This window comes from Bos grunniens, chromosome 15 (genome assembly GCF_055505025.1).
Source record: "Bos grunniens cultivar Pamir isolate PY7600 chromosome 15, Bosgru_T2T1.0, whole genome shotgun sequence".
Taxonomy (NCBI): Eukaryota; Metazoa; Chordata; class Mammalia; order Artiodactyla; family Bovidae; genus Bos; species Bos grunniens.
In genome coordinates, this window is record NC_141179.1 from 82,659,309 (window position 1) to 82,677,567 (window position 18,259).

General features: G+C 39.0%; 1 protein-coding gene across 1 annotated transcript; it reads right to left on the bottom strand.

Annotated features, from left to right (window-relative positions):
* Positions 1 to 15,565: 15,565 nt before the first annotated feature.
* Positions 15,566 to 16,513, bottom strand: LOC147358828 (olfactory receptor 5B12-like; the record flags this gene model as incomplete). Its single annotated transcript, XM_086342156.1, has 1 exon — positions 15,566 to 16,513. A coding segment is annotated over one exon (948 nt), but the record flags the coding sequence as incomplete, so codon positions are not given.
* Between the last annotated feature and the right edge of the window lie 1,746 nt (positions 16,514 to 18,259).

Here is an 18,259-nt window from a genome sequence, read left to right on the forward strand (position 1 = left end):
ACACGATTGTACGGTAAGAGTTGCTGATGTGTTTCCTCAGATAAGCCACCCAACTCCTTTAAGTCACCTTATATTCATCTATAAAGCAGAGGTATTAGATCGGCAGCCCCAAACAACATCCTCCCTAAAAGGATACTGCTGTCGTGAGAAAAGAAGCGAATCCCTGCAGTGTCCTGAAAATGGCAATCATCATAATCAAAGTCATGATTATTTCTCCTGGTCATGACTACAGGCTCCAAGTTCAGAGAGATCTCACTCTGGGGCAAGGCCATAGGAGGTAATAGACACTGTGGACAATCAGTTGAATGAATCAATGGTCAAGTAACATTTTATGGTCCATTTACATGGTCTTTTACATATAAAGCCAAATGGAGTTATTGGGAACTGAAAGAGAGAGTTATAAACCCACGGAACGCTCAGGGGACAAAGCCCCCATGAGAGCAACAATAGGGCCTTATCTCAGACTATTGGACAAAAAGTGATGAATGTGTGCATAGGAATCCAGTTCTGCTTGCTGAAGGAGACTGTGAGTGAATTAACGTAGTTTGTATTAATTCTCTTTGATGATGCTAAAATCAAGTTAGATCATTACCTCTAGGGCTGCATATTGGCATAAACATGGGAAACAGGGACAGAAGTCTGTTATTAAGCCAAATGGATTTCAGACAGAATTGCATGCCTTAATTCGACTGAAACACTTGCACCATTGACAAGAATCATTCATTCATTCAACACTGTATTGGTCCCAGATGAGTTTAGCCATAGTCCTGGGCGTAGGTGTACATATCTACAGAAAACAAACATGTTCACAGTCTCAAATGCTCAGGTTTACAGGAGAAGACAAACATTAAGCAAACTCACAAATAAGGAGATACAATTATAATTAGAACAAGGTGCCCACATTAGAATGAATAATGAAAATCTGCTTTTGAAAATGTTCATTTATTTGACTGTGTCGGATCTTAGTTGGCCAGTGGGATCTTCATTGCACAAGGCGGGATCTTTCATTGTGTCAAGAGGGCTCAGTTGCTCCTCTGCATGTGGGATCTTACTTCCCCGACCAGGGATCGAATCTGTTGCCTAAATTGCAAGGCAATTGTAAGGTGGATTTTTAACCACTGACTACTATAGGGAAGTCCTACAAAAACGTACTTTCAATGACAGGCAGAAGGTTTTCTCAGAGAATCAACACCTCAGCCAATGCATGAAGGATGGATAGAGGTACCATAGTAAGCGTGAGTGATAGTCGCTCAGTCATGTCTGACTCTTTGCAATCCCATGGACTGTAGCCCACCAGGCTCCTCTCTCCATGCAGTTCTCCAAGCAAGAATTCTGGAGTGGGTTGCCATTTCCTTCTCCACAGCATAGGCAGGATTGCCCAAACAAAGTGAAAAGGCACAGTGTCTTCAAGTTGTCAAAGAAGTTGGCAGAATCTAAAGAAGCCAGAGGGACAGCAGCACAGTTAGCTAGACTTGTTCCTGGAAAGTTTGTTTTCAGTGTCCTTTCCAGAACAAAATTCATAAACAAATACAAGCAAACAAAAATTCCCAACCCAAACACCAAAATCATCAGGAGGAATGACTGGTGTGGACCATAGGACCAGCGTGGACAACTGGCAAGAATAACTGAAATCCTGTCCTGCATAAAGCAAAAACCCCTGGAACTGACGATCAGGTTCAGACTGGAGTACCTTTCAGTCCCACTGATTTGGAAACATGCATCATTGTGCGCCAAGCCGTAACCTATTTCTCAAGGAGAATCCATCATACCCAAAATCTCTTTCTTATAGCCTATGTTTTAAAAGCCCCAGTGGAGTAATTCCTAGAATTTTCCTTGTGATATTTTGGGATGATTGAATGGAATTCTCATACACCGAAGTATTGAGACCACCTTATAATTTAGACTATCAGTGTTTGTTGTGTATGGTTATGCTGGTAGAAACAGCTGCTACTGTCATAACTAGAAATGCATTAGAATCTTTCTTCTAAGTCCATGGTTGGACAATGTCTGTATAGTGTGAGAGAGATAAGCATATAAAGTTCAATAGACTTACCTAGATTTAATACCAGATTCTCCATTTTGTACTACGAAACTCTAAACACTTGTGTAACATCGACATGACACTTCTGTATGCATCACTGTATCATAATGTACTCGGAAGACAACTTTTATATACACCCTCATTGCAGTGTCAAAAGTGATAATCTCTCAAAAATGTTTTTATGGTTATTGCTATTCTTTTATTAACTCACCCTTAAGAACACACAACATATTAAATCCTTTTTTCCCAGAAAACAGAGAAGCTTACTCTGTAAATTGCAATATAAAACATGCTTACAAATTCAGTCAGTTCAGTTCAGTTCAGTCGCTCAGTCATGTCCGACTCCTTGTGACCCCATGAATCGCAGCACGCCAGGCCTCCCTGTCCATCACCAACTCCCGGAGTTCACTCAAACTCATGTCCATTGAGTCAGTGATGCCATCCAGCCATCTCATCCTCTGTCGTCCCCTTCTCCTCCTGCCCGCAATACCTCCCAGCATCAGAGACTTTTCTAATGAGTCAACTCTTTGCAGGAGGTGGCCAAAGTACTGGAGTTTCAGCTTCAGCATCATTCTTACAAATTATTATGCTACAAATAAAAAGTGATGATTATGGTCAGAAAATTACAAGTCAGTTGCTATTAGCATTTAGAATGGCTGTAATGCTGTTTTCATTAATAGTATAATGTATATATATGTGTGTGTGTGTGTGTATATATACATAAAATTTAGATTATATGTTATTTGCATAACATATACATGACTGCTGTGCATATATTATATGCCAGGCCCAATCTAATACAGTACTCATAAAAATTCCCATATAGACATTATTACTATCAACTTTTAAAATTCAGAAGAAAAAAACACATTTGAGAAGTTAAGCAGCTTGCAAAAGACACACAGCAATTATATGTGAGGAATCAGGCTATAGCAATCCTAAGTATGACATTTAAACTTTATGCTCATCTCCTAGGAAGGGTGTTCACACACAGTGCAGAACAGCTGGTATATGGTAGAAGTGGATCACCGTGAGACGGCTTGTCTCAAAAAGTGATCCATGGGACTCTTTTTTCAAATATTTGTGGTATGCTGTGTAGCACTTTCATGGGAATTTACTTATCAGTGATCCTAAAGTTTAGATTTGACAAATCCAATGTTTTCCCAACTTTATTTAATTCTGGACCTACTTTTAAAGGAACTCCTACAAACTTTATATAGCATAAGTTTGAGAATAAGTGTAGTATCATTCAGAATACTCCTGAGCTCCTCAGATTGATCATGATATTTTCATTTAATGAAAATCAAAAAGTAAATATGAAAAGCAGCCAGAGAAGAAAACTAAACATTATTTTTGTAAGAGCTACAGTGAAACTGACTACAGTTTTTCAACATAAGTAACTGATTCAGGGTGGAGTGGAATAATCCAATTGCCTATAGATCTATGCTGACAGAATTATTAAAGAAGATTCTTCTGCAAAAAAGTTCCAAAATGAAAAATAGAGGAAATTAGAAAAAATACTGGAAAAACTAACATGTTGATAACACAAATAAATATATGAAGTGTTTTAAATACTATTGAAAAATTCTTCTAAAGTTTTAATTGCATGTAAAGCTAAAATGCCAGCTTCCCTGGTGGCCCGGATGGTAAAGCGTCTGCCTGCAATGCAGGAGACTCGGATTCGATCCCTGGGTTGGGAAGATCCTAAAATACTTGACAATAAAAGCAAAAGAGGTGGGAATCAATCAGAATAAAAATGTTATACAGTTCTTTCATAATGAAGAAAAATTAAAATATCAAGGTACAACTTAATAAGTGAAGGACAAAAGTCCCAATAATAGGAGACGAAAAGAGGAAAATTAATTACTTAGTCTGAGATAACTCTAGTCCAAAGCAAAGGACAAAAATGAAATGAAAAACTAGTGTGTTGAATAGGAAACAAGAGGCAGATTTCAACCCACTGTATCAGTTATTAATTTCAGTGTCAAAGTCCAATAATTTCCTTTTTAAACTGAAATATATTGAAGTGAATATATATATTAAGGAATCAAACACTTGATAATATAAAACACTTATTTTCTAACTCTTAAGAAAAAATGACTGGATGGCTTATATATGCAAAGCAATGGTCAATATTTCCTAAAGCTACTCCAAGATGCAATCCCAATTCCTTTTCTACTAATTTCTACTCAAGTCACAGCAACATAACTACCAACAACCCTACAAGATGAGGTTGGATGAAAGCTTAGTAGGACAAGCAGGTTATGGCTTCCCCCTCTTATGGTCCTAAATTACCTCTTTTAAATAGAGGGAAAATTGACATATATCAATTTCAGATGTACAGCGTAATGATTTGATACTTGAATGTACTGAAAAATGATCATCACAGTAAGTCTAGGTAGCATCCATTCTGATATAATTACAATTTTTCTCCCCTGTGATGAGCATTTTTAAGATCTGCTCACTTAATAACTTTCAAATATGCAGTATAGGAATATGAACTGTACTCACTATGTTGTGCATTGTAGCTCCCATGATTTGTTTATGTTATAACCATGAGTTTGTACCTTGTGAATTATCTTATCTCATTAATTTAAAGACATCTTTTGGACCATAAGTAGATTCCTTGGCACTACACTTCAAACCTCAAAAGTCCTCCGTTCTAGATTTCTCATTTCAGATGAGAACAAAAGTGAAGTCTTTCACTACAGTTAGCCTCACTTACTGTATTTTTTTAATGGAATTAGTGATTCCCACCCCTGATGTTTCATAGAGCGGTGGAGATGAAATAAGATGGAGGATGTGAAATGCTTAGTAAATCACTCAGTCCACATAGAAGACTCCTCTTGTCAGAGCGTGCTAGCCAAGGTCATTCTGACTAACGTGTTGCAGCAATGTCACTGTGAAGGAAAAGGCCTCCTGCACCGACACCCGCTTGTGATACAATAAAATCAAGAGAACAAGCTGCCCAGGGCCCCAGGTTATTCTCACTCTAGTGAGTTTCAATAAAGTCAGGTTGGGACTGAGGGTCTGATGACAAATGTCTTGAAGGGAATTACTCTGACGTGAACCTCCCAGGAACAAACTCTCCTGTGATCCATCCACAGGTCCAGGCCTCATGCACTCAGTATTTTAATTAAAATCTTGCCTTTGGGGATCAAATACTTAGGGAACCAACTAAGCACAGTCATGGGTGTATGAGTTGGTATTTCTTCCACAGTATACCCATCTGTTCTCAAAAATAAAGAAAAAGAGGCTGTTAACACTCTTGGAAGCTGCTGATGTGGACATCAGAGCAGGAAGGAAAACACATCCTTCCTGTTCCAGGGGGGTTTGCTGGGGCATCGAACCACAAAGCCTCAGACATTGCTTCCATAAATCCTGTGGGATTTTCTTTCTTTCCCATTGGAAAGTAAATATCTTTCTGTGCCTATTGTGCCCCTTGAATTTGGAAATCTTAGCCTGATTGGGGTAAAACCTAGCAAATCGCAAGTATTCCAGCTTTATTCTAACCCAATACTAATCTTGCTTCCCTTTTATGCATATTCATACCTTTAGATGAAACTATATTTCTCAGATTTCTTACAGTCATATAAGGGTCGAGTGGTTTTCCAAGTAATTCATTTCTAAGTGGTAAAGAGAGACCACGCCTTCTCATTCTTACACTTAGTAATACTGACATCTTCCACAAGTGACTCTACAGGTTTCTGTAAGTGAAACAAGAGAGTGTGATAAAATGCATGTCGGATAACAACTGTACACGCCTATCTGCAAAGAAATGTCCTATCTGCAAAGGCATTTCTTTGTGTGTAGGAAGAACACTTTTGTAGTGAGCGTGTATATGATCTCTGCCACTATCCATAAAGTTAGTTCAATTAGAATTTTATCAATGTGATTTTCAGGGAACCTGAAATATATAGCAAACAAAAAGTAGTGAGAAATAATTCTATACATTCCCATTCAAATGCAAAGTATAATAGAAAATTATATCCTATTCTGATCTCTGATGAGTTTGTTAAGTATCTCTAAATAATGTTTACTTTTATTATTCCCACCTCCTTGAAATATAATTGTTATATGACATTATAGAAATTTGACAACCACCAAGCTGAGTATATACATATATATATGTATATGACTTCCCAGGGGGCACCAGTGTAAGAAGACCTGCCTGCCAATGCAGGAGATGCAAGAGATTTCAATCCCTGAGTTGGAAAAAAACCCTGGCAGAGGGCATAGCAACCCACTCCAGTATTCCTGCCTGGATACTCCCATCAACAGAGGAGTTTGGCAGGTTACACACCATCAGTTCAGTTCAGTTCAGTTGCTCAGCTGTGTCCAACTCTTTCCGACCCCATGGGCCACAGCATGCCAGGCCTCCCTGTCCATCACCAACTCCTGGAGTTTACTCAAACTCATGTCCATCGAGTCAGTGATGCCATCAAACCATCTCATCTTCTCTCGTCCCCTTCTCCCACCTTCAATCCCTCCCAGCATCAGGGTCTTTTCAAATGAGTCAGCTCTTCACATCAGGTGGCCTAAGTATTGGAGTTTCAGTTTCAACATCAGTCCATCCCATGAATATTCAGGACTGATTTCCTTTAGGATGGACTGGTTGGATTTCCTTGCAGTCCAAGGGACTCTCAAAAGTCTTCAAAGTCACAAAAAGTCAGACATAACTGAAGCACACACACACACACATATGTATATATGTGTTAATTTTATGTATATAATATATATACTTAAATGATTACCTTGGTAAGTTTAATTAACATATTCATCACCTAATGTAATTACAATTTATTTCCTTTGGTTAAGAAATCAAGGTCTACCCTCTGAGAAACTTTTAAATATACAGTAGAGTATAATTAACTGTAGTGATTATGCTGTACATACATTCTCAAAACTTGTTTCTCTTATACCTAGGCGTCTGTACCTGAGCACTCCTTGGGACCCTCAGGGAGTCAGCCAGGGACCCACTTCCACTCACCAGCAGGGCAGCACTTGCTCCTGGTGCCCTGGGGGCTTATAGCCAGCCACCTTGACCCAGCCTGACTCACCATTGGGCCAGCACTACAGAGGACTCTCCTAGACACACAGTCAGCCTGGCTAGGATCCAGTCCTTCCAACCAGCAGCTGACAGCCTCTGCACAAGGCCAGGCCCAGTGACCAGCCAGACCAGAGGCCAGTCACACCTATCTGCACACCCAGATAAGTCATCCTGCTGCAGCAAAATGACTCCACCACCCATACAGGGGCCTCCCCTGGAGCACAGAGCCCTGGGGAGCAGAGGGGAGTGCCCTGCTGGGACACGTAGGATGTCTCCTACATCAAGCCACTTTCCAAGACCGGGGAACATAACCAACCTATCAAATACATATACAGTAGCGAATTTGACTAATTAATTAATCAGTCAAAATAAGGCAACAAAATAATATGATCCAAATGAAATAACAAGATAAAGTTCATAAGAACTAAATGGATATATCCAATCTATCCAATAAAGAGTTCAAGGGTTTGCTCCAAAAGATGCTCAAAGAACTCAGGAGAAGAAAAGATGGACATAGTGAAACTTGTAACAAAGTAGAGAACATAAAGAAGATCTGAACAAAGCTGAAGAATAATTGAAATTAAAAAATACACTAGAAAAAAGTAAGCAGAAGATTAGATGATATGGAGGAATGAATCAGTGGACTGGAAGACAGGCTAGTGGAAATCACACACGCAGAACAGAAAAAAAGAAAAACAAACATTGAGAAATGAGAATAGTTCAAGAGACCTCTAAGACAACATCAAGGAAACTAATTCTTGTGATAGGGGTTCCAGGAAGAAAAGAGAGAGAGAAAACGGAAGAGAACATATCTTAAGACATAAAGCTGAAAACTTCTCTAACCTGGGAAAGGAAACAGATATCCAACTCCAGGAAACACAGAGAATCCCAAACAGGATCTACTCCAAAAAGTCCACACCAAGACACCTTGTAATTAAAAAGGCAAAAATTAAAGAGAGAATATTAAAAGAAACAAGGGGGAAAGCAACAAATCATGTACAAAGGAGCAACCAGAAGGATATCATCTAACTTTCAGCAGAAACTCTGCAGGCCAGAAGAAGGTGGCATGGTATGCTTAAAGTGATGAAAGGGGAAAACCAAGATACTCTACCTGGAAGGACTATCATTAACATTGGAAGGAAAAGTCAGAAGTTTTACAGCTTAGCAAGATCTAAAAGAGTCCAGGACCACCAAACTAGCTTTACAAGAAATGTAAATGAGACTTCTCTAAGTGGAAAGGAATAAGCTACAACCACAAACAGAATATTCTGAAAGGAGAAATCTCATTGGCAAAGGCAATTATACAAAAAAAGTAGCAAATTAACCACTTATAATGTTAGTAGGAAGGTTAACAGACAAAAGTAATAAAAGTATCTACATCCACAATAAACAGGTAAGGGATACACAAAACAAAAATGTGTTTCTCCCTATTGTATATTCTATGCAATATTGTGTTATTAATTTCTTCTCTAAAGGTTTAGGACAATTCACCAGTGAAGCCACTTGAACATAAAATTTTTGCTTTGGGTAGTGTTTTAGTTATGATTAATCTAATTTTTTACTTAGTGTAAGTTCATTTATCTCTTTATTTGTCCTTGAATCTATAGTGTTTGTTGGTGTCTTTTATAGAAATTGCGTCTGTCAACTGTTACCATATAATTCCTCTTAGAATTCTTTTAAACCTTCTTATTTCTGTTAAGTAGTTTCAGTGTTCTCTCTTTTTTCTTGATCAATCTCAATTAAGTTGTGTAAATTTTATGATCATTTCTGCGATACGCCCCATGTCACCACACATTTATAGCCTCCCAACTAGCAATATCACTCACTAGAATGCTATTTTTCCTCGCCAAGAATGAATATACATTGACACCTCATAACCATATAAAGGTAGCAGTTTACATTAGGGTTCACTTTTAGTGTTGGATAGTCCATGGATTTGGACAAGTGTATGCAGATGGTGACTGCAGCCATGAAATTAAAAGATGCTTACTCCTTGGAAGGAAAGTTATAACCAACCTAGATAGCATATTCAAAAGCAGAGACATTACTTTGCCAACAAAGGTCCGTCTAGTCAAGGCTATGGTTTTTCCTGTGGTCATGTATGGATGTGAGAGTTGGACTGTGAAGAAGGCTGAGCGCCGAAGAATTGATGCTTTTGAACTGTGGTGTTGGAGAAGACTCTTGAGAGTCCCTTGGACTGCAAGGAGATCCAACCAGTCCATTCTGAAGATCAGCCCTGGGATTTCTTTGGAAGGAATGATGCTGAAGCTGAAACTCCAGTACTTTGGCCACCTCATGGGAAGAGTTGACTCATTGGAAAAACTCTGATGCTGGGAGGGATTGGGGGCAGTCGGAGAAGGGGACGGCAGAGGATGAGATGGCTGGATGGCATCACTGATTAGATGGACGTTGAGTTTGAGTAAACTCCAGGAGTTGGTGATGGACAGGGAGGCCTGGTGTGCTGTGATTCACGGGGTCGCAAAGAGTCGGACACGACTGAGCGACTGAACTGAAAACTGATGATGGTGTTATCTTTCATTATCAGATCAGATCAGTTGCTCAGTCGTGTCCGACTCTTTGTGACCCCATGAATTGCAGCACGCCAGGCCTCCCTGTCCATCACCAATTCCCGGAGTTCACTCAGACTCAACGTCCATCGAGTCAGTGATGCCATCCAGCCATCTCATCCTCTGTCGTCCCCTTCTCCTCTTGCCCCCAATCCCTCCCAGCATCAGAGTCTTTTCCAATGAGTCAACTCTTCCCATGAGGTGGCCAAAGTACTGGAGTTTCAGTTTTAGCATCATTTCTTCCAAAGAAATCCCAGGGCTCATCTCCTTCAGAATGGACTGGTTGGATCTCCTTGCAGTCCAAGGGACTCTCAAAAGTCTTCTCTATTTTTGATACACTAAAAATCCTCTGTGATCCATCTACTCATCCTTTTCAAACCCTGAACTCTTAAAAAGCACTGTTTTTTACTATCACCATAGTTTTGCCTTTTCCAGAATGTTAATAGCAAAACCAGGCAGTTGGTAGTCGATTCACATTGGTCTCTTTACTTAGAAATATGAATTTAAATATTTTTCATGTCCTTTCATGGCTGGATAGCTCATTTGTTTAACACCAAATAACATTCTATTGTTTGAATTGCACAATATCAATCCATTCATTTATTGAAGGACATATTGATTGCTTCCATGTTTTCTTAATAATGAATAAAGTTGCTATAAATTGAGCTACTTTTTGTGTGCTACTTGTAAGTTTTCAACATATTTGGGTAAATACCAAGTAAAACAAGTGCTACATTATATAGTAAGAGTGTGGTTAGCTTTGTAAGAAACTGACAAACTGTCTTCCAAAGAGATGGTCCTATTTTGCATTGCTACTGGCAATGAATGGGAGTTCCTATTGCCGCACATCCTTAGTAGCACTTGATGCTGCCAGCGTTCTGGGCCTCGGCCGTTCTAAACGATGTGCAGTGTTCTTCCACGGTCACTTTAATCTGCATGTTCACTACGATGTAAAATGTGGACAGTACTTTAGATATTAAGGTTTTGTATTTGGGTTGGCCAAAAAGTTCATTTCCATAAGATGTTATGGAAAACCTTGAACAAACTTTATGACCAATAATTTATAAGATTATATACAAGAGGAAGCAGAGTGTTCAGGGATGGCTTCATGAGCATGAATCCCATGTAGCCATGAAGACCTTGTGCTTAGAAGGTTCTGCAGTGCGTTTAACACTCTGTTCTTGCTAACTTAAAATTACTATACATTTTTAACAAGGGGCTCAGCACTTTTGTTTTTACACTGGGATTTGCAAAACAGGTAGCCAAAATGATTCTGCACACTTGAAATGTTCCAGGGAGGCTTTAGCATTTTATAAGGATAATTCATAGAAAATGAAGAACCTGGTTCCTTTTCTTTTTTTTAAATTTATTTTTAAACTTTACAATATTGTGTTAGTTTTCCCAAATATCAAAATGAATCCGCCACAGGTATACATGTGTTCCCCATCCTGAACCCTCCTCCCTCCTCCCTCCCCATACCCTCCCTCTGGGTCGTCCCAGTGCACCAGCCCCAAGCATCCAGTATCGTGCATCGAACCTGGACTGGCGACTCGTTTCATACATGATATTATACATGTTTCAATGCCATTCTCCCAAATCTCCCCACCCTCTCCCTCTCCCACAGAGTCCATAAGACTGATCTATACATCAGTGTCTCTTTTGCTGTCTCGTACACAGGGTTATTGTTACCATCTTTGGTTCCTTTTCTCCAAAAGGAAAAATCTTTCCTATCATGAGAGATAATCTGTTGCTGTGATCTTTCACTTAGTTCTGAAGGATATACATTTTAAGTATCTCCATTTCATTGTTATGCACAATTGCTCAGTTATGTCTGACTTTGCGATCCATGGATTGTAACCCACCAGGCTCCTCTGTCCATTGGATTATCCTAGGATTAATACTGGAATGTGCTGCCATTTCCTCCTCCAGGGGATCTTCCCAACCCAGGGATCAAACTCATGGCTCCTGCAGCTCATGCATTGGCAGGCAGATTCTTTACCACTGAGCCACTCTCCATTATCCCATAAAAGGATAAGCTGGCTCTTCAAGTCAAACCACAGGAGCCCTCAACGCGAGATTCAAAACATCCCATTCAAAACATGCTTCCCACATATGGGTCCATGGTTTTGAAATAAATTTACATTCTTATATATTTCCTATATGTGTTCTAAATCATTTAACCTAGAAAGAAATAATTGCAGTAAAACAAATACATAGAGAATTGATAATTCAAAGACATTCTCATTAGACTAAGTTAAGTTGGTACTATTTTAGCTTTAAGAGATATGTTTATAAGCAATTATTATCATATCTCTGAATGAGTCTTAGTCTTCTAATATACCCAAATTTAAAAGCTAGACTAGCTTATTCTTAGAGAATGGTAAGGACCAGTCAGGTGGTCTGGTATTCCCATCTCTTTTAGAATTTACCACAATTTATTGTGATCCAAACAGTCAAAGGCTTTCGCATAGTCAATAAAGCAGAAATAGATGTTTTTCTGAAACTCTCTTGCTTTTTCCATGATCCAGCGGATGTTGGCATTTGATCTCTGGTGCCTCTGCCTTTTCTAAAACTAGCTTGAACATCTGGAAGTTCACAGTTCACATATTGCTGAAGCCTGGCTTGGAGAATTTTGAGCATTACTTTACTAGCATGTGAGATGAGTGCACTTGTGCGGTAGTTTGAGCATTCTTTGCCATTGCCTTTCTTTGGGATTGGAATGAAAACTGACCTTTTCCAGTCCTGTGGCCACTGCTGAGTTTCCCAAATATGCTGGCATATTGAGTGCAGCACTTTCACAGCATCATCTTTCAGGATTTGAAATGGTTCAACTGGAATTCCATCACCTCCACTAGCTTTGTTCGTAGTGATGCTTTCTAAGGCCCACTTGATTTCACATTCCAGGATGTCTGGCTCTAGGTGAGTCATCAGACCATCATGGTTATCTTGGTCGTGAATATATTTTTTGTACAGTTCTTCTGTGTATACTTGCCACTTCTTAATATTGTCTGCTTCTGTTAAGTCCTGTCCTTTATCAAGCCTATCTTTGCATGAAATGTTCCCTTGGCATGTCTAATTTTCTTGAAGAGATCTCTAGTCTTTCCCATTCTGTTGTTTTCCTCTATTTCTTTGCATTGATCACTGAAGAAGGCTTTCTTATCTCTTCTTGCTAATCTTTGGAACTCTGCATTCAGATGTTTATATCTTCCCTTTTCTCCTTTGCTTTTCACTTCTCTTCTTTTCACAGCTATTTGTAAGACCTCCCCAGACAGCCATTTTGCTTTTTGCATTTCTTTTCCATGGGGATGGTCTTGATCCCTGTCTCCCGTACCATGTCACGAACCTCAGTCCATAAGTCATCAGGCACTCTATCTATCAGATCTAGGCCCTTAAATCTATTTCTCACTTCCACTGTATAATCATAAGGGATTTGATAAGGTCATACCTGAATGGTCTAGTGGTTTTCCCTACTTTCTTCAATTTATGTCTGAATTTGGCAATAAGGAGTTCATGATCTGAGCCACAGTCAGCTCCTGGTCTTGTTTTTGCTGACTGTATAGAGCTTCTCCATCTTTGACTGCAAAGAATATAATCAATCTGATTTCGGTGTTGACCACCTGGTGATGTCCATGTGTAGAGTTTTCTCTTGTGTTGTTGGAAGAGAGTGTTTGCTATGACCAGTGTGTTCTCTTGGCAAAACTCTATTAGCCTTTGCCCTGCTTCATTCCATATTCCAAGGCCAAATTTGCCTGTTACTCCAGGTGTTTCTTGACTTCCTACTTTTGCATTCCAGTCCCCTATAATAAAAAGGATATCTTTTTTTGGTGTTTGTTCTAAAAGGTCTTGTAGATCTTCATAGAACTGTTCAACTTCAGCTTCTTCACCATTACTGCTTGGGGCATAGACTTGGATTACTGTGATATTGAATGGTTTGCCTTGGAAATGAACAGAGATCATTCTATCATTTTTGAGACTCTTGAGAAACCTATATGCAGGTCAGGAAGCAACAGTCAGAACTGGACATGGAACAACAGAGTGGTTCCAAATAGGAAAAGGAGTACGTCAAGGCTGTATATTGTCACCCTGCTTATTTAACTTATATGCAGAGTACATCATGAGAAAGGCTGGACTGGAAGAAGCACAAGCTGGAATCAAGATTGCCAGGAGAAATATCAAGAACCTCAGATATGCAGATGACACCACCCTTATGGCAGAAAGTGAAGAGGAACTCAAAAGCCTCATGATGAAAGTGAAAGAGGAGAGTGAAAAAGTTAGGTTAAAGCTCACCATTCAGAAAACGAAGATCATGGTATCTGGTCCCATCACTTCATGGCAAATAAATGGAGAAACAGTGGAAACAGTGTCAGACTTTGTTTTTGGGGGCTCCAAAATCACTGCAGATGGTGATTGCAGCCATGAAATTAAAAGATGCTTACTCCTTGGAAGGAAAGTTATGACCAACCTAGACAGCATATTGAAAAGCAGAGACATTACTTTGCCAACAAAGGTCCATCTAGTCAAGGCTATGGTTTTTCCAGGGGTCATATGTGGATGTAAGAGTTGGACTGTGAAGAAAGCTGAGTGCCGAACAATTGATGCTTTTAAACTGTGGTGTTGGAGAAGACTCTTGAGAGTCCCTTGGACTGCAAGGAGATCCAACCAGTCCATTCTAAAGGAGGTCAGTCCTGGTGTTCTTTGGAAGGACTGATGCTGAAGCTGAAACTCCAGTACTTTGGCCACCTCATGCGAAGAGCTGATTCATTGGAAAAGACTCTGATGCTGGGAGGGATTGGGGGCAGGAGGAGAAGGGGACGAAAGAGGATGAGATGGCTGGATGGCATCACCGACTCTATGGACATGAGTTTGAGTGAACTCCGGGAGTTAGTGATGGACAGGGAGGCCTGGCATGCCACAGTTCATTGGGGCACAAAGAACTGGACACTACTGAGTGACTGAACTGAACTGAACTGAACTGAAGGACCAGTCAGCTCAACCTCTAATTTGAGCCTGAATGGTGATTTATCAGTTGGTGACCTGGCTGTAATTGGAAAGGAAAGAGCATAAAATGTGTCCTAAGCTGGAAATCTATAGAAAAAGAATTAAGCCTGGCTATAAAACTAAATGTTGTTATTTTTATATCATGCTTTAAATTATACTTTCATTAATTTCCCTTTATACTCTGCTATGTTTTTTTCTGTTAAAATTGTCTCATGTAGATGTTACTCTGGGTAATGAGTCCATAAAGATGAAAATTGAGATAAATAAAGATGTCCATTTAATGATGCTTATTGTCATTGAAAAGAATTAAAAAAACAAAGCACTAGTATTAAACGTATAGTGACGATGTTTGGCAGAAGTATTAAGTATTTAAATGAAATAATTTCAAATATAGAGTTCTTTTTTAATACAATCACATACAAAATGACTATTTCTATTTTAAAATATATAAAATTATATTTAAAAATGTATCATCAGATACCAAAATCATTGGTTCAAATGGCAGTATAAAAACAGACCAATCCCATTTGACTCTTGAACTCATTTTTCTCTGCATCCATGAATGTGTGAGTTACATGTAAGTTGCATGAAAATAAGATGCAGGGGGCATGTACTTAAATATGTGGGTGAGCATAAATGTCCATATGAAAGTATGGTTCATCATGGAACAAATATACAATAAAATATAATTTACAAGAATTAAAAAAATATTAATTATAGTTTCATGCTAGATTCCTGAAAAGTTATTATTCCTGAGATTGCATTTTGTCAACATGTTTGTTTCCTAGACTTAAAACTTGAGGAATGATGTAAAAAAAAAAAATTACATAATTATTGACCGAGCAAGTCAATATTTTCCCTAGCTTGATTTGACGTGTATGTAACCATTCTGTTGTTGTTTCCATATAATTAAGATATGAATGTTATGGAAGACTTTGCTTTCCCCACAGCCTTTTTTAGGGCACCCTTGACCTCTTTGTTCCTCAGACTATAGATCAGCGGATTCAGCATGGGGATGACTATGGCGTAGAACACAGACGCCACTTTGTCTGTGCTCCTGGAATGGTGGGAGCCAGGCTGAAAGTACATGAAGGAACCCGTCCCATAAAAAATGAAGACAGCAGTGAGGTGGGAAGCACAGGTGGAAAAGGCCTTCTGATGTCCTCCAGATAAGCGCATCCTCAGAATGGTGACAAAGATAAACAGATAGGAGACCAGGATGACCAGGTTAGAAAAAAGGACATTGAAGCCAACCAGAAGAAATAAAACCATCTCACTTCTGTTGTTATCTGAGCATGAGAGAGCCAGGAGAGGAGTAGCATCACAGAAAAAGTGATTAATCACATTCGATCTACAGAAAGAGAGACTGAACGCATTCCAAGTGTGAACAGAGGCCACTAGAAAACCAAGGACGTAGGACCCTATGACCGTCCAGGCACACACCCTTGGTGTCATGATATTGGTGTAACGGAGTGGTTTACACACTGCCGCATGACGGTCATAGGCCATTAAGGCCAAGAGAAAAGTTTCCACAGAGAGAAAGCTACCAAAAAAATACAACTGAGCAGCACAAGCTTCGTAGGAAATGACCTTGTCTCCTGTGAGGAATCCAGGCATCACTTTGGGAGTGACAGCTGTGGAGTAACCAAAGTCCACCAGAGCGAGGTTGCTAAGGAAGAAGTACATGGGAGTGTGGAGACGAGAGTCCAGCAGGATCAGCGTGATCACCCCCAGGTTCCCAACCAGAGTGAGGAGGTAAATGAGCGTGAACACTAGAAAGAGTGGGATCTGCAGTTGTGGGTCATCAGTTATCCCGGCAAAAATGAACTCAGTCACGACTGTACTGTTCTTAATGGGGATTATTTAGGAACTATGAAAATGCACTATATCAATAAAAAAAGAAGATCTGGGTGATACCTGAGCTTAGAACCATAATTATGTTCAAGTTATACCTTATATCTGAATTTTCTAAATTAAATATAGGCATAACAACTAAAGTAATTTTTAAGTAATGTTAGAAATATAAAATGTTCTAGCTTAAAGGATTTGGATGATAATATAACCCAGTACCTCTATCCTCATAAATGATTGAAACTGAAGTACAGAAATGGAAGGAGACTTATATGAGATCATTGCAGAGATTTGTTAAAAATGAGATCCCTAGTGGTTCAGTGGTTAAGCCTCTGTGCTTCCAACATAGGGGGCATGGGTCTGATGCCTGGTTGCGAACTAAGATGTCACATGCTGCACATTGTGGGCAAAAACTAATAAAAGAACAATAAATAAATTTAAAAATGAGATTTGTTAGTCTCCCAATTCAGATTTTTCTGACACAAAGAATATTCATGCAATAAAATAGGTTACTGTAATTTAATTCATTTCATTGTGATTACCACTCTTGTATCATGAGCAGTGCTATATTCTAGTAATACAAAGTTTAATATATCAAGTTCTAACTTTAATAGTCTCACAAGATAATAGGATACATAGAATGAGTAATTTCCACAAAGTTCAATACTATAGAAATTCCCGTACAAGGAATAAAAAATCCAGAGAATAGAAGTTAACAAGTGTGAGTCCAGACTACGGACATCTAAATGCAAATTCTAGCTTTGCCTTGTGCTAGATAACTGACTTGGGGTATCGCTCACTCTCACTTGGTCATCAGTCTTCCCTTGAACTCAATATCAAACTGGAGTGATGGTGCAAACTGGCACTGCAGGGTTTTACACGTTAGACTAGGACAGAGTTATTGGTCTATGCATTGATTAGAAGGGTGGACGTTGTAATAGAGGAATTCCGGATAACTCTATAATGAAACATCCTAAATGCTCCCTCATGCATTTGCTTCTTTACCAAAAGCTTTTGACTCTCATATTCTGTCCTTACCTTCCTTTAATTTTTCAAACGATAATCCTGTTTCACTCAAGTTGTGCACAATCCAGCTGTGCCAAGTGTTTTCTGAGTCATCTTGTGTATTAACTAGAGTGTCTGAGGTTCAGGTTCTCCATCTGTAAAATGGGTCTAACATTATTGCCTGACACTTAACAGAATTCAATTAATGTAGATATTCTTCCTGTTAGAAGATAGTGACAGATTCTATCTAGGGACCCAAGATGTAGGTGAGGTTAAAGAAAACTTCCATGTAAGAATGAAGTCTGGATTACTATGATGTCACCCATTTCCATTTTCTTTGCATTAAGCTTATTAATCTATACAACAGTTAATGATGGCTTAGAACAGGATGCTACTGAGGGAGGTAGTGAGAAGTTATGCAATTATAGATATATTTCAAAAGCAGAACTGATTAGATTTCATGATATGTTGAATGTAGGCATTAGGGAAAGAAGGAGCAATAATGACTCTACTTTTTGTATAATAACAGAAGAATGGTGTAGAAGAAGCAGATGTTCAAGAAATAGCAAGAGCAGCAATTTCCAAATAGTCATGGTGAGTCTGGGATTCCTTCTGGCCATCTAACTTGGAAGGGTTGTGTAAGCAGTCGGACTTGTTGCCTCAGATTTTATTAATTCAAACTATATTGGCAGTTTGCTAGTGAGTTAGTCTTCTCATATCACATTAAATCCACAAAATTAAATAAGA